The sequence below is a fragment of the Tursiops truncatus genome, chromosome 2, assembly GCF_011762595.2.
Source record: "Tursiops truncatus isolate mTurTru1 chromosome 2, mTurTru1.mat.Y, whole genome shotgun sequence".
In the NCBI taxonomy this organism is placed as follows: domain Eukaryota; kingdom Metazoa; phylum Chordata; class Mammalia; order Artiodactyla; family Delphinidae; genus Tursiops; species Tursiops truncatus.
The window spans coordinates 111,224,653-111,241,365 of record NC_047035.1 but is presented as its reverse complement, the minus strand read 5'-3'; the positions used below and the strand labels follow the sequence as shown (position 1 = coordinate 111,241,365).

General features: G+C 43.2%; 2 protein-coding genes across 19 annotated transcripts in view; both read right to left on the bottom strand.

The window, feature by feature from the left end:
* Positions 1-7,311, bottom strand: part of KIF23 (kinesin family member 23) — a 31,032-nt gene extending 23,721 nt beyond the window's left edge. For all 7 annotated transcript variants that reach the window (XM_033851901.2, XM_019948968.3, XM_033851903.2 and 4 more), the window contains exons 1-3: positions 7,174-7,311; positions 5,080-5,149; positions 3,879-4,007 (exon numbers count right to left, since the gene is read on the bottom strand). In XM_033851901.2, the coding sequence (XP_033707792.1) occupies positions 3,879-4,007; positions 5,080-5,149; positions 7,174-7,184 (210 nt within the window). In that variant the 5' untranslated portion in view covers positions 7,185-7,311. The remainder of the gene's footprint in view (positions 1-3,878; positions 4,008-5,079; positions 5,150-7,173) is intronic.
* Positions 7,312-7,389: 78 nt separating this feature from the next.
* PAQR5 (progestin and adipoQ receptor family member 5) overlaps positions 7,390-16,713 on the bottom strand; it is a 93,074-nt gene continuing 83,750 nt past the window's right edge. For 9 of the 12 annotated variants that reach the window (XM_033851908.2, XM_073801183.1, XM_073801189.1 and 6 more), the window contains one exon: positions 11,787-15,802. In XM_033851908.2, coding sequence (XP_033707799.1) covers positions 15,561-15,802 — 242 coding nt within the window. In that variant the 3' untranslated portion in view covers positions 11,787-15,560. Of the gene's footprint in view, positions 11,010-11,786; positions 16,602-16,713 lie in introns of those variants that run through there. The other 3 variants (XM_073801185.1, XM_073801188.1, XM_073801186.1) reach the window with 3 other exon arrangements.

Here is a 16,713-nt window from a genome sequence, read left to right as displayed (position 1 = left end):
TTAAACTAGAAAATAACTGTCAATATAATCTCATCTGAGTTTTGTTTGTTTGTTTGTTCTTGGCTGTGCCACAAGGCATGCAGGATACTAGTTCCCTGACCAGGGATATAACCCTGGTGCACCGGAGTGGAAGCATGGAGTCTCAACCACTGGATCACCAGAGAAGTCCCTCATCTGAGTTCTTCTATGAAATAAATTTTAAATAAACTGTGACCTTTAAAAAAGAAATAATACTTCAATTATCAAATCTTTCAAAATATGACTATTATTATAAAGCATATCTATATTATCAGAAATATTACCAAACTCCTACTTGGAAAATAAGACTGGGGACTAGGGTATATATTTCAAGGTAAATTAAAATGCCCTAATTATCCAGGGACTGGAGTTCTATTCTTTCTATTTTTGTTATTTTCTTGCTTTATTAGTTTGTAGACATTGCAATTGTTCCTGTAGGCTTCCTGAATTTCTGGCAATTTTTGCTCCATGAATGTCAATGCTATTATTTGGTGCATGAGTATTCACTAGAATTTATTATGGATTATAGCCTTTGTCAGTGGCCCCTTTTCCCTGTTTTATAACGTTTTATCTTAAATTCAACCTGCTCACATATCAATATTATGACCCTTATGTTTTTAAAATTAGCAGTTTTGTCCCCCAAAAGGAGACACGTATAGATTAGGACTCAAATACATCATCACCATCATAACAACAACAACTTGCACTTAACACTAACCATGTCCCAAGCACTGCCTTAGCATATTAGTGAATCATCATTTTTACAACCTCTGATGTAGGTACTATCAATTATTATGGCTCATTTTATAACTTGTTAAAGATCACACACCTACTTCAGCTAAGCTAACTCTCACCTTTGTAGAAGTTTTTATTCCAATCCTGCAAAATAGCTTTAGAGTTCACAGAAAGAACAAAGAATCTTAGAACTGAAAAGATACATACAGGTTAGTGCTGACAGGTCAATGACCTCCAAGTCCTCATGAACAATCCCCACCCTCTTCCAGGTGAAGAAAACTGAGGCAAGAAGGAACTTGCCCAAGCTCATGAAGCTAATTAGTGTCAAAGCCGTTTCCATTCCAACACTTCTTCCATTATCCAGTGTTGCCTTCTGTCAAAAAGCACTGAGAACTTTTAATCCCCACCAAACTTTTAGTACTATTTACACATACATGAAATTAACTCTAATAAAGAAGTAAAATTCAATAAGTCAGTTCTCAACTATTTTACATTCTCAAAGGCCTACTCCTCCATGAAGCCTTCCCAGACCATTCCTTCATGCTTAATCCGTATCTACTGAGTGTTTGGCAAACAGGACAGATAAGGTACATATCCCCTAGACGTGTATATTACATCAGGGGAGAGACAATAAACAAGTAAATAAATCTATAGGTTGGGGTAAGTGCTGTCAAGGAAGTATAGAGAGTACAGACCACGAGAGAAGTGGGAGGGGTGCTACTGCTTATGGGGGTAATCTGGACACACTCTCGCAGGAAGTGATTTAAGCTAAAACCTAAGGATGAGGAGCCATCCCGCTAAGAGCTAAGGGAAAAGCCCTGAGGCAAGATTCTGGCTTATCGAAGCAATTTAGGATTGTATGAGTACTAAGAGGTGAGGTGGAGAGAGAGATAGCAGGAAGATTAAGCAGGATTGTGACCATTTAAAAACTTTACTCCTTAGAAGGTTTTAAACAGGAAAATGGTGACCGGAAGGGGGGGCATAAATTAGGATTGGGATTAGCAGATACAAACTACTATACATAAAATAGATAAACAACATCCTACTGTATAACACAGGCAAGTGTATTCAATATCTTGTAGTAAACCATAATGGAAAAGAATATGAAAAAGAATATATACATATATGTATAACTGAATCACTTTGCTGTATACCAGAAGCTAATACAGCATTGTAAATTAATGGTACTTCAGTTAAAAAAAGAAAAAGGAAAATGTGAGGTCTGATTTCTGCTTTAAAAGATGACTGGCTGCTCTGTGGCAATGGATTAGAGAAGATTCAGAGTGGAAGCAGGTGGTCCAGCTGGCTTCAGCATAATCTTGTTAATGTTACTCAAAGTGTCGTCAGCAGGCAGGCCAATGCCCCTCTGAGAGCTGTCTGTCTCCAGTCCAGGGGGAGGTAATTACAGAGATGGAGGGTAAATGCTTAGAACCTCTGTAGCCATTTCACACAGCTGCAACATCCCAGCATGTGATCAGTGGGGCTTATCTCTGAACAGATTATAAACCAGTCCTCTGCTGCCTAACTTTGCCTAACAGTTGTCTAACAGTTTCTTGTGGCAAAGCTGCACAAAAGTATCAGTCACCATGCACTGAAAATAAAAAAGCTGCTTCTTCACCACAGTTTGAGAAGCACTTGTCTCCGTAATTAATAACAGGCCTCAGACGAGGGTAGTGGCAGTGGAGATAGAACTGAAAGGACAGTTTCCAGATACACACTGGAGCAGAACTGAAAGGATCTACTAATGAATGGGATATGAGGGGGGACAAGAGAATGGTAGGGACAGGGTGTCTGGTTTGAGCAAATAGATGGTGGAGGTGCTATTTATTGACAAGAAAAAACAAGGGAGGAAGTGATCTAGAGGGGAAAAAACTCAAGAGTTCTTTTGGACATGCCTGTGTGACATCCAAGCAGCGGATGTTCAAGTTGAGAGTTAGAGAAAAGATTTAGTCTGGAGATAAAAATTCCAAAATTATTACCATATCATCAACATGTAAAGCCATGGAAAAGTATAGATAGGGAAGAGAGCCCTGAATATAGCCCAACCTGGTATTTAGAGGTTGGAAAAGGAGGCAAAGCCTGCAGACAGTGGCCAGTGAAAGACAGAACATGGAGAATTGGAGCGGAAGACAGGACAGTGCTGCTGAGAAATAGATCATAATGAAGACAAAGAGGTGTCCATCACATCTAGCAGCAAAGAGGCCGCTGGTGGGCTTTTGACTAGCAATCTCCCTCGAGTAGCGTACACGAAAGAGTGAAGGCAGCTTGAAAGAAGAGATGACACCCTGAATTAATACTTTTTTCTGCATTCCCAGAGTCCATTTCTTTAAACACACCTCTGTCTTACCAATGAGGGTCACTTGCTTAGCATCTGTGCTCCCAACTAAGTTGTAAGCTCCATAAAGGCAAGCACCGTGTCTTACTCAGTTTTTAAAGTCTCCTTCTATGCTCCAGCTTAGCACATGTTTGTCGAACTGAACTCTGTTTAACATTTTACTAAAAATAAAAACACTTCATAAGAGAGCGATACAAGTATACAATGCCGGGGCTTCCCTGGTGGCGCAGTGGTTGAGAGTCTGCCTGCCAAGGCAGGGGACGCGGGTTCGTGCCCCGGTCCGGGAAGATCCCACATGCCACGGAGCGGCTGGGCCCGGGAGCCATGGCCGCTGAGCCTGCGCGTCCGGAGCCTGTGCTCCGCAACAGGAGAAGCCACAACAGTGAGAGGCCCACGTACCGCAAAAAAAACCAAAAACAAAACCCATCAAGTATACAATGCCTATTAAATGTTATTTCAATCCCACACATGAAACTATATATATACATGTAACTGCCTAGCACAATCAGATATCATTCCACATTAAACTATTCCTAATATATGCTCTAAAAAGCAATAACTATCCAATACAAGAAATTAATCATCTAAAAGCAATCTTCTAACTCCAGTATACCAAAGGTGTGTCTGTATAGCCCAGAAATTAAAGACACTTTTAATATGGTGGTTAGAGTGAAGTAAATAAGTCTTTCAATAAAGTGGAAACACATGAATGTTGTTAAATGGAAAACATGGAAAAGTCATTTAGGAAAGAACCTATCAATTAAAAACAGCTGCTTCCAATAGGAATTACCTCCTTATAGTCTCCATTTCGGTTGAGCCTATAACCCTCAGGAGGATGAAGTTGAACTGTTGTATTACTGATCACCTCTATGCAACACTCTTGCTCTGGGAGGCTCAGTGGGCGTACCCTGCAGTACACCTGAAAATACACGAAGGTGCTTAAAGAACAAAGGTTGACGTTTTACCTGACTTTTCATTCATTCATTCATTCAAACATTTGGTCTCTAAACTTAAGTATATATACTTAGAGCTGTGAAAGCCAAGATCTGCTACCCTGCTACCCAATTTGCTAATTGTCAAATGCAAACAGATATTTTAGATATGAATTTTAAATGCACATGATATCAAAACAATGAGAATTATTTGAAAAGCTGTTAGGATTGTCTGGAATTGGATGTCAATTAAAACTTGCCAGCTTAACACTTAATACACTAAGGTGCGCGATCTGAAATATGGTCTTTTTTTTTAATTTAATTTTATTTATTTAATTTTTGGCTGCGGCGCAGGCTTTCTCTAGTTGCAGCAAGCAGGGGCTACTCTTCGTTGTGGTGCACGGGCTTCTCACTGCAGTGGCTTCTCTTGTTGCCGAGCATGGGCTCTAGGTGTGCGGGCTTCGGTAGTTGTGCCACACAGGCTTAGTTGCTCCGCATCATGTGGGATCTTCCCAGACCGGGGCTCGAACCCGTGTCCCCCGCATTGGCAGGCGGATTCTTAACCACTGTGCCACTAGGGAAGCCCGAAATATGGTCTCCTTAATCAGTGATAGGGTTGGGGAAAAACCGTTCAGCACTATATGCAAAGCATCTGGTTCCCACAACTCAAATCAAGAGATACATTCCAGTGCCGATGAAGGGAAGGTTTAAAAACCCCAGAGCAAACCACCTTTCTTTTATTTGCCATTTGCTTTTAAAAGCAAGTTCCCAAGCCTGCATGAAGAATTCTCCAAGATAGTTGAAGAATATTTTTTCATTATCTAACTTTTCAAATATAATTAGTTATAGGAAGTATGCAACTGAAAACCAAACACTTCATTTTACTGGGCTAATGTATCCTACACAGAAACAAAGTTTCAAAGCTGGAACCAGCCTAAGTAACTTTTCCTTTCAGCTAAATGCTCTTTGACTCCACTTCCATGTCTCCATCCCTTCCAAGCATAAGACATAAAAGGACTGAAGAAAGAAGACACACACAAATTCACAGGGAGACCTTACCCCAACGGGGTCTTTAAGACTCGTTTGGGATCCTTTTTTCACTGGTGGTTTCCTGGGTGTCTTAGTTCTCCTGGTCATAGATACAAAAACATTTCAGTTCAACACTAACGTATAAAAACTTCACCTGTAATTCATACAGAGATGACCTTCCTGGGGTTTATAAAATTATTCTTTAGCAGTTCCACAACACTATATCCCAAATAACATGAATAAGAATAAATTTCCTCAGTAGAAGAGTGTTTGTGGCATGGATAACCCAAAAGTAATTAAAATTTGGCTTAGGAGACATTTTTGCTACTAAAAAATAGAGATAACAGGCCCCAAATGGGGTCACCTGTGCTAAGCCCCACATCACCAAACTGAGTCTTCTTACCTAACTTATAGTTCCAACCTCTCCCAGGAGTAGAATCTTAAACCAGTCAATCTGGAATCACCTGGTCAGCGCTAGTGAGGTAATCTGCCTGATAGACCCCTGCCATCCACTAAATGATGTTCACCTTGCCACAGACAATCCACTCATTGCTAGTATAATTCCCTTGTTCCATCCCCCTCTGCCTATAAAAAAACTTCCATTCTGTACAGCTCTTAGGAGCACCTTTCTGTGTGCTAGATAGGATGCTGCCTGATTCATGAATCATTGAAAAAAGCCGGTAAGATCTTTAAAATTTACCTAGTTGGATTCTGTTTTTTAATATCTATTTATAGTTCTGTATGTAAAATAGCTTATTCTCTTGAGCAACAATTTTACAGACACTACAAATTTGAAAAATCTGCACAGTTGACCACACTTATCTCGAAAGTCATTTACGTAGGTACATAAGCACACACGCCGTGCCTACAGCCCACTGCCAAGGCAGACTGACAAGTGATTAACTTCAATAAATTATAAAAATGCAGATGGAGGAATCCATTCTTTCATCAAGATTTGTCTTTACTTTCAAGCAACAAGGGATTACTGAATTCTCAAAACTATCATCCTTTGTCCTCAAACAAAATGTGGTCCCCAAACTGCAATTTCGTGCTCTCTTAAGTAGGGACAGTAGAAAAAGATATTTTGCTTTATTCACCATTTCTCTAGCATGCCACTCTCCCCTTTCCCCCATTTATCTATAGACTAGAAAAACATTTAACACTAAGTGAAATTACTGGCTTAGATTTTAGGTTATTAAAATACTTCTTCAACCCCTTCCCAGATGAAACAAGCAAAGTCGTGTTTTAAGTGCAAAATATTACGGTAGGTTTACTTAAACTCAACATTTTTCCCCAACGATTTCGACTTTAGCCTCTTAAGAAAACAAGTTGCCTTTGCAAAGGACTAGCTACGTGATGGTGCTGATTATAAAGGCAGCCCTCTTCTTTGCACAAGTATTTCGTTACCCAGCAGCAGTCAAGGAATTAGGCTGAGCTGCAAACGTCACCGACTCCATGAGGAATGTGGGCGTCGGCTTTTGTGTCGGCGGCGGGGCTGTCTGAGACCCAAGAACAGAGCAAAATAACTGGCCTTCACCTGGGGGTGGTCGCGGCCCTCAGGCTACCGCGCTAGGCTAAGAAAATCACGCAGTGCGCTCGGACGCCGGGGCTCTCCGGGGGCTGAGACCACCTACCCAACCCCAACCCCAGGACACAACACTCGGCGCACCCATGAGACGACCCCCGGCCCGCACTAACTCCGCAAAATGCAACCCGTGGGTGCGGGCGGCAGGGGATGGAAAGGGAAACTTAAGAAAGGGTTGAGGCGGCGGTCCCGGAGCCAGGTGGAGGGCGACCTGGCTAACCCGAACTGGGGTTGCCGCCCAAACTTCCCCCTCCTCCCAACTTGGGGCCGACATTTCCTGGCCGAGTGAAGCGAGGGCGGCGAGCCGGGCGCCCGACTCCGGGCGGCGGGGAGCCGGACGGGGTCGACGCGGACGGGGTCTCCGCGCCCGGGCTCCCCCTGGGCGGTCCTGATAGGGGGTCCCTCCCACTTTGCGGGCCGCGGCCCGGAAAACGCGGGGCTCGGTACCGACGGCGTGTCCCGGGGCCTGCTGCGGCGGCAGGAGACGCCGGCCGCGGCGGCAGGAGACGCCGGCCCCGGCTCCGCGGCCCGGTACTCACGCTGGCTTCATGGCAGCAGGCTCCGCGCTGCCCAGACGTGCAAGCGGGACGCCGGACTCGGTCGGGCGGGCTGGCGAGGACGGCGGGCCGCAGGGACCGGCCGCGGGCACCGGGGCTCGGCAGCTCAGGCGTGGCGCTCAGAAAAGCCTGGAGAAGCAGCTCCGGGACCAGGTGAGCTCGCGCCCGGCGCATTTCAAACGGGCCAATCAGCGCCCGCCTGCGGGAAAGGGGCGTGGCCTCAGGAAGCGCCTGCGTCTCCCGAAGAGGCGCGTGTCTCCCGGAGAGGCGCTCGTCTCCTAGGCGACCGACGCAGAAAGGTCAAAGGCTGTCTGCGTGTCTGGGCTTCAGGGCTGGAGGGGGAAGCGGAGCTCAAATATTAGAAAATACAACCCCTTGAATTTTCTGAGGAGGACACTGAGAGTGTCTTCTCCCACAGCACAAGAAGTCCAGTGGAAGGGCAAATCCAGGGTTGATTCATAAGTCAGCAGTGTCGTTCCGGCCCAGGAGTGTCCTATCCTTGGGCTGTACCCTGCGCAGAGTCTCAGACTCCCTCTCTGGCTTCCAGAGCATCACACCTTGGCTTCCTTTCTGCCTCTTCCTCAACCTTCCCGGGATCTCCCTCTCTAAAACCTCCAGCTCTTTCCAGAACCAGTCTTTTCTAAGATGAACTGATTCTATCTCACTTCGACCTTTGCGCCTAAACCAATGACTATCAAATATGCATCTACATCTGTGCTCTCATGGAACTGTAGTCCCATCTCCTCAACTTCCTATAGGACCAGACACCAGTAAGGATACACATAATTAATATCCTCGGCCCATAATGTTCCACATAAAGATGGTTCCAATCTCTGCTGTTACAAACATACAGTGAATAAACTTGGAAATTCATCATTTTACACAGAATGGCTGTGTTAAAGAGTATATGTGTATGTAATATTTCACAGGTATTGCCAAATTGTCCTCCATAAAGGTTGTCCAAAGGCACAATCCCACCAGCCATGTATGAGACCACCTGTTTCTCCACAATTCTCAGATAGCAAAGTGTTACCAAACTTTTCTGTGACTGTTGATCTAATAGATGAAAAAAAGTCACCAATTTAAATTTCTCTTCTCTTATGATGAATGAGGTTGGGTGTCTGTGCCTGTGTTCAATAGCCATTTGTGTTTCCTTCTTTGAGAACTACGTTCATATCCTTTGCCTTCTTGTTCTATTGGGTTTTTCTTATTGATTTGTAAAAGCTCTTCACATATTAAGAAAATTGGTCCTCATCCAAAATCTGAGTTCAAAGATTTGTATAGTTCATAACTTGGTTTTTATTTTAATTAGTTTATGTTGTTTTGTGACAGCTTAAGAAAAAACTTAAGGTAGCCAAATTTATCAGCCTTTTCTTTTGGGGCTTCTGTTTTGTGCCATACCAGAAAAAAGTCTTCCCCACTCTAAGATAAATTTTTTTAATCTTTTATTTTTCCTAGTGCTTTTATTGCTTTGTTTTTTATGTTTAAGTCTTTGAACCATTAGAACTTCATTTGTTGTCAAATGAGAGGTTTGTATTATTTAGGAATTGGGCTGGGCTGCTGGCCACTTACCTCTTAATTACACTGCAGCCTGGCTTTGGCCTCAGTCTTTCCACTGGAACTCTTCTCACCAAGAACACCACCTCATGGATGCTAAATCTATTTGATCCTTCCCCACTCTTATCTTACTTGACCTCTTAACGCACTAAAAAAATTTCCCATTCCTCTCTTCCTGTGCCTTTGTTTTACCTCCTAGCTTTCTAACCCCTCTTTCTCAGCCTCATCTGTGAGTTCTTTTTTCTCCCTTAAATACTGTGGCTTAGGGTTTTCACCTGGTGGTCACTAGCTGTGCCCTCTCTGCAGGCACTCCCAACCATTCCTATGACCTCACATTTGCTCTTCTGAGCTCCAGAGTCATATGTCCAACAGCCTACTGAATTCTCCACCTGGGTGCCCCACAGGCACCTCACACCTAACACATCCTGATCTCTTCCCCTGAACCTATTCTCCCTCAGTGGATGGTATCACCATCTATCCACCCACCACAAGGTACCATCTTTGCATTCTGCCTCTCCTTCTGTTCCAACGTTCAGTCACCAAATCTTGACAATTCTACCAACTAAATAACTTTCAAACCCCTCCTCTCTGTCTCCTCAGCCACTACCATCTCTTGTCTGGATGACTGCAACAGTATCCTAACAGGCTTCCCTGCTGCCATCTTCCAATCCTGGTTCCATTTTGCAACCAGCTCACCACTAAATCACAGATCTGATCATATCATTCCCCTGCTTGCAATACTACAGTAGTTCCCATTGCTGGAGACCCTCAACAGGCCCTGGGGCTCTTCCTCTCCAAGCTCATCACCTATCATTTCCCCTTGCATCCCTCCAGCCATGATGATCTTCAGTGCCCTGAACACACTGGGCTCATACAACATTCCCTCTGCTGTTAAGCTCTCCTCCCTCCCTTCCTCTGACAATGCCTCCTTACCCTCAGTTCTCAGCAGATCTTCTGCCAACGACCCTGCTCTGGATGCTGGACCCCTGTTCTCTATCCACAGTGCGCTGCACTCCTCCAGTCACTGCACCTGTTGATTTGCTTCGGAGCTCGCATCCCAATTTTCAATCGCTGCTTATTAGTCTCCTCTACCAGCTTATCCCCACATCCTCAATAGATGGCGCTGTTGCACCCCCCGTGCCCAGCAATGAAGACGTTCCATACATGTTTGAAGGAATGAATGAACCCATCCCTTCACAGAACACCCCAATGGAGGGCCCAGTTACAATACACCACCCCCAGCTTTTCTTTTGGCCAGTTTCTTCTTTCTCACTCATCTATATCCTTATTAAAGCTCACTGACTTAATTTTTAATGCCAATTCATTATATCATTTTCTCTGTTCAAAAATGGTCAAGCACTCCCCACAGCTGGTAATAGATTTGCATTTTCCCCTAGAATTAGAGATCCAGACCAGGGTGAGGGTAGAAGAGGGGTAAAGAGTACAACTGGGAGGCTTTTTTAAAGATCAGGTTTATTGCGGTATAATTTACGTGCAATAAAATTCACCCTTTTTATTTGTCCCATGTATACATTTGACAAACATACACCATCCTGTAACCACTGCCATAATCAAATGTATAATATTCCCATCACACTGGAAATTCCTTGTGCTGACCCTTCGCGATCACCTTCCCCTATCCCCAGCCCTTGGCAACCACTTTTCTGATTTCTTTCCTTAGATTTCTGTCTTTTCCAGAATGTCTCTTTTTTAACTCAGCATAATGCTTTTGAGATTCTATCCAAGTTTTGCATCTGTCAATAATTTTTTCCCTTTTCTTTGCTGATTAGTATTCCATTGTATGACAATCTACCCATTCACTAGTTGATGAACATTTAAGCTGTTTCCACTTTTTGGTGATGATGAATGAAACTGGTATAATTATTTGCGTAAAGTTATCTATGTAGACATAGATATTTTCATTTCTCTTGGGTGGGATTGCTGGTCTTGCGGTCATCGTAAGTTTAACTTTATAAGAAACTGTACTGGGAGGATCTTATGCAAATCACTGAAGAGGGGTTGATACTACAGAGATTTGAAACCATAATTAATCCAATCTCCCAGCTAAACACATCCAGCTGTGGGAACCTAATAACCAGCAAGCACCAGAAATTACCAAAGCCCAGAGTGTTTGAGGAAAGGTGGTAAGCTGGAGACAGGATGCCTGTGAGCATCCAACACACTCAGCACACCCAAGGCTTCAGTGGCTTTGGCAACATAATCTCACATCCCCAGGCCATGTGACTCTCTCCCCAGGCCATCTGTAAAATGAATGATTGGATGTTAATGCCTTACAAGCTCAAGCAACAACAACAAAGCAGTAAAATCAACAAGCTTGGGGGAGGGTGTACAGTTGATACAAAAAACCACAAAAGAGCTGAACAGAACTTCAAACTAATAACATACACAGAAGGGGAGCTATCACTTACCCAAGGTATTTAGACTATTTAGACTAAGTATATGCCCTCAGGCTCAAGACCAAAAAAACTTGAAACATATATTGAATTCTAAGTACTTGGCCTTTTTGAAGACATGGATTAGTAGTTCCGAAAGGACATTCTGTACATTCCAGGATTGAGCAAATAAGTAAATACATTGTGGATAATGGGAACCAAGTTTCTCACTGTTCGAGAGTAATATAAATATCGAAAAGGGGAAGGGTGAAAAGTACCTGGGAATTCTTTGTACTATTTAGCAACACTTCTCTAACTATGAAATTATGTCCAAAAAAAAAAAAAGAGAGAGAGAGAGAATGGTTGGACTATATCAGTGCTTCTTAAACTCCCTTATGGTATTAAAAATCACCTGGGGCTTCTGATAAAATTCAAAACTCTAGGACCACGCCCACCCCCAGCACCCGCGGTGAGACTTCTACATCTGTGCATCTGCGCCCTGCCATTTTACATCATCACACACATTTTTTAAAGGCTAGATTAAATTTTCTTTGAGGCTCGCGGTTCCATGCTCTGGAGGAGACAACATGTAAGCCAGTTTTAGAAACCCGTTTCTCAACACGGAGAGAAGGCGTGTGACAACCATTTGCTGAAGTACGTTTATTACAGAGTTGAAGAATTCATACAAATACCAAGGGGCCATAGGAAAACCCCCTGGGCAATCTCCCGGGAGGAACATTCAGGAGAAATTTCATAATTCTCTGAGTCATGCCGATGTCTTCTGGAGCTATACATTTCAGGAATGAGTGGCCTGATTTCTATCCTTCCAATAAGACAAATGCTTACTGGCCTTAGGGCCTTTGCACTTACAGCTACCTGGACCTGAAATACTCTCCCCCACAGGCTGGCTCCTTCACCCATCAAGTCTCTCCTCAAATACCAGTTTATCAGAGTGCCCATCCTATCTCAGCTGCCCCACCCCACCCCTCCCTAGTCCCTCACCAGGCTTCTTTTCTTTTATAAATTTATTTATTTATTTATTTTTGGCTGTGTTGGTTCTTTGTTGCTGCACGGGGCTTTCTCTAGTTGCAGCCAGCGGGGGCTACTCTTCCTTGCGGTGCGTGGGCTTCTTTTGTTGCGGAGCACAGGCTCTAGGTGTGCAGGCTTCAGTAGGTGTGGCTCACGGGCTTCAGTAGTTGTGGCTCGTGGGCTCTAGAGCGCAGGCTCGGCAGTTGTGGCGCGTGGGTTTAGTTGCTCCACGGCATGTGGGATCTTCCCGGACCAGGGCTCGAACCCGTGTCCCCTGCATTGGCAGGCGGATTCTGAATCACTGCGCCACTAGGGAAGTCCCAGGCTTATTTTCTAAGCACTTACCATTATCTGAATTTATCTATATCTCTTGTCCTACTGACTGACGTAGAACATCAGCTCCATGAGGGAAGGATGGTTTGGGTTTTGTTCTCTTCTGTATCCCCAACTCCTAGGACGGTGTTTGTTCTATATATACCAAGCACTAAATAAATGTTCACTGAATGACTTAACAAAACACACGTACAGGAATCTATTTCTCATGATGAATGAACATGTTTGCAGTGGGGTAGGTGAAATATAACCAAGACAAGTGAGAAACGGAAGGACTTTCCTATAATAAATACATTTTATTTTATTTTTTCTTCCACACAGTTTAAGAAAACCAGACATTAGTATAAGTTGGAAGAACATCTCTGAGTTTGGACATAGGTCTCTGCCTTTTCATCCATAATGGATTGTCGACTGGAAAATCAGAGGCTGGCATTCAACAATATGTTATAAAGTGTTGTTATACAGTGTTAATAGCTGTTTCATATAAAAAGGGTACCATGCCCACAACAAATTTGGGACACAGCAGATCCAAAGGAAAGTTTTCTCCAATGCATCCAAAAACAGCATCATTCTTCCCCACACTACCTTCCTCAGAACATCTCCTGGGAGCTGAGTTCCTTCCACAAAAAACACTTTGAGAAAGATTGCAGCAGACCAAATATTTAAATCACTTTGTATTCAAAAGGCTTCTAAACATCCCACTTCTAATTCTAATCAACAATGACAAATTCATGTCCTTAGAAAGAAGAGGGAGAGTTCCTTTCTAAGAACTGAGCAAAGGAAAATGAAACTCTGGGGCAATTGACAAAATGGCCTCATTCAAACATATCTGAGTTTTATCACAACAAAAATGACTGGCAAATTTTATAGTAGTGTTTCTCAAGCAGGAGGAGGGGGAAGAAATACATCTCTTTAGGAATTCTCTCCCCCGTCGCTCCCCCGCTGCCTTTGGAGACAGCAGTTTGTAACACTGTCCAAAAGTATACAATGGGACTAAGTTTACCAAACTTATAAAAACGTTATGAAACACCTGGTCTTATTTTGTTGATTTAACATTTCATTTTCATCATTAGGCACGCTGAAAAAGCAACGTAACCAAAGATTAAATTAAATAATCTAAAAGTCCTTCAAATTAGTCACCCGTTATCTTTCAACTACTTCTGAGCTAAATGAAGAACTTATTTTACTCTCTATAAACAAGAGAATTTAAAAGCCTTCATGCCTTTGGCACTACTAGAATGGAGTATTTAAACTTTGTACCTTTGTTCACCATAAGACTGAAGTTACAATAACATGAAACGGAAGCCCACAGACCCTGCTGGAGTAAGATTCCACTAACAATGTCAGCCTCTTGCCAAAAAAACAAATTTTGTCATGTAGCTGGCAATGAATGTACCCCAAATTTACCAGCCCATATAATTTTAGCAGTCTACCTTCCCGAGAGGAAGTAAACAGATAATCAAACGAATGAAATCATATTTCTTGACCACTCGCATCCAATGTAAATTGTTACTTGTCCTCAGAAGATTGGACGATGATCTATTCATAAGGCCATTCGAGTGTCTGCGCCAGTAAACCATAGAGGCAGTATACTAAGATATGGGGGTGCTCCTGAGTCAGCAAAAGAGGATCCCACATTGTGATGGATGGCCCCTTAAGTCATCAGACAAGTGCACAACAGGGGGTGATGGGCTTCTGTTAAAAACTGTTTTGTGTCAGCATTTCTGTACTCTCCGAAAACATCATGAAACGGTGAACTTTAATTAGTGATGCAACAGGTGAGAAAATACTCAGTGTTTCGTAATACTCCACAGAGTGGAAAGCAGGGGACACATTCTTAGGTGGTGGGTTGCTAAAAGTTAGACCAATCAAAACAAAGCTGATAGGCTCAGTACCTTCTGGAGTTTGTGACATCAGCATTTCTGCAAGTTTGGCCCATGGCCCTCCTGACTCAGAATCACCTGGGGGACTTTCTCCAGTGTAGATTGTCTCCAGGAAACCAACATTTTAAACCAGTAAAGCAGCATCTCCTGATTTGCCTGGGGAATCTACATCTGTCACAAGCTCACCGAGTGTTTCCATCCCTTCGGCAAGGTCTTTAGCATCCTCTGCACGTGAACACGAAACCCAGCAGCATATATGAAATGCTGAAGCAACATCAAATGTATAACCTCCCCAAATATTGTGATGTCATTGGCTTAAAAGGTGACAGACAAGCACAACCAACTGGGATTGACTCAGCCAATGCCCACTGGGCGACACATTTTTCCTGTGCTGCGTAATACTTGGCAGCATCAAACTGGTGACAAGAAAACAGAGCAAAACAGAACACATAACACTTAGCCACAGGCTGTGGACTTGTAAGAAAATCCAAATCTATCATGACGTGGGAACCTTGCATTGTGAAAAAGAATGTACTTGTAGGAAAAGAGGACTCTCTTTCTGTTCATTCCCTTCACTAGGTGGGGAAAGGAAGAAGACCGCTCCCCAAGCCAGGTTTCTTCATTCTGGAATTGCCTTCCCAGCCCCCAGGGCTCCCACAGACCCAACTTACTCTTTCTCAGGTTCCCCTACTGACCTTTCCAGCTCATTCTCTTCCCACTGTGGGAGCTCCTGGGAGAGGCTTTGTGACATGAAACTCATCAGATGAAGCACGTTGCATTCTGCAAGAGTAATACTACAAGGGTCGTAAAGCTTAATCCAACTATTTCATAGTAGAGCTACAAGGGAGGTATGCTTAATCCAATTGTTTAAATAGGACTGGAGAACTCACTTTAAATAAATTAAAAACTAAATGAAATATTAATGATTGGCCTGAATAAGGACTTACTTGAACCCACGTTCCCCTTTTAAAACCACACATACGGAACCAATGCACGTCTAGAGAAATGTCGCCATGTCAATACCTTATTGACATGAATCCATTCAAAAATGCCAAGACACCAACCATTATAAATACCTTAGGCCACTATAAACTGGTACCTTGACACTGGCTTATGGTGGTTAGGAAGTTGTAGCTTAATGTTGACACTTGGCACAAAAAGCTTATGGTCTGAATTATGTTTCTTTTTTATGTAATTCTGGCTCAGGAATCCGATACAGAGCAGCTGAGAAATAAATTATGTTGCTGAGGCTGAAGATGAGGCACAGAAGTATGGCTCCGGCTATCTGAGAGAACAACAGGGGCCTGGAGTGGGCCAGGAGCCATTCCCTCCTTAGAGTCTTGTCCAGAAGGATGGCTTCCATCTGCATGTGTGTGGCTAGGATCACACACACATGAAACAGCTGGTGACTATGACCTATAGCAAACACACAAAAGACCACCAAGATCAGCAATAAAATAGGAACGGATTGATACATGCTATGGCATGTATGCTAAAAACACTATGTGGTGTGAAAGAAGCCAGATACCAGAGACCATAAATTGTATGATTCCATTTATATCAAATGTCCAGAAAAGGGAAATCCACAGAGACAGAAAATAGAGGAGTGGTTGCTTCAGGCAGGGGTGGGAGTTGGGATTAATAGTACATGGGCACAGAGGATCTTACTGGGGTGATGAAAATGTTCTAAAACTCCTATAGGGTGACGGTTGTACAATGTGGTAAATTTACTAAAAAATCATTGAATCCTATACTTGAAATTAGGGTATTATGTAATATATAATATATACTTTAAAAATTTATTTTTAAAATGTAATATGAGAAAAATAAAAGGGCCATCAGAGCAAACCAAATCCATTTTTAAAACAACTTATCCACCAGTCCTGTTTTTCACACGAAAAAGTTCTGCCAAAGGTTACCTCTTGAGAGCTGTCACTGATCAGCTCAGATTCTGACTTCAATCCCAAAGGAGAAGCCAGGCAAATTTTCTGTTGGCTTCTTAGGAGGTGCTCCTCTCCCCACTGCTGCTTAATCCCAGACACAACCAGGGGCTCTTCCTCTCCGATAACTTACAGGACCCCAGTCACCATGTATGCATCCCCAGAGGGTGGGAGTCCAGTGCAGGGTGGTTGGAGCGAGCAGGGATGTGCTGACTTGGTGATTGGTGAGAAAAGGAGTCCATTGCCCAGGGCTGGGGATTGCTTTGGGGGACAGCCTGCAGAAACCATGTTTCACGGGCTGAGTTGTATCTCCCCCTCCCAAATTCATATGTTGAAAGTCCCAACCCCCAGTACCTTAGAATGTGATCATATCTGGACATAAGGTCT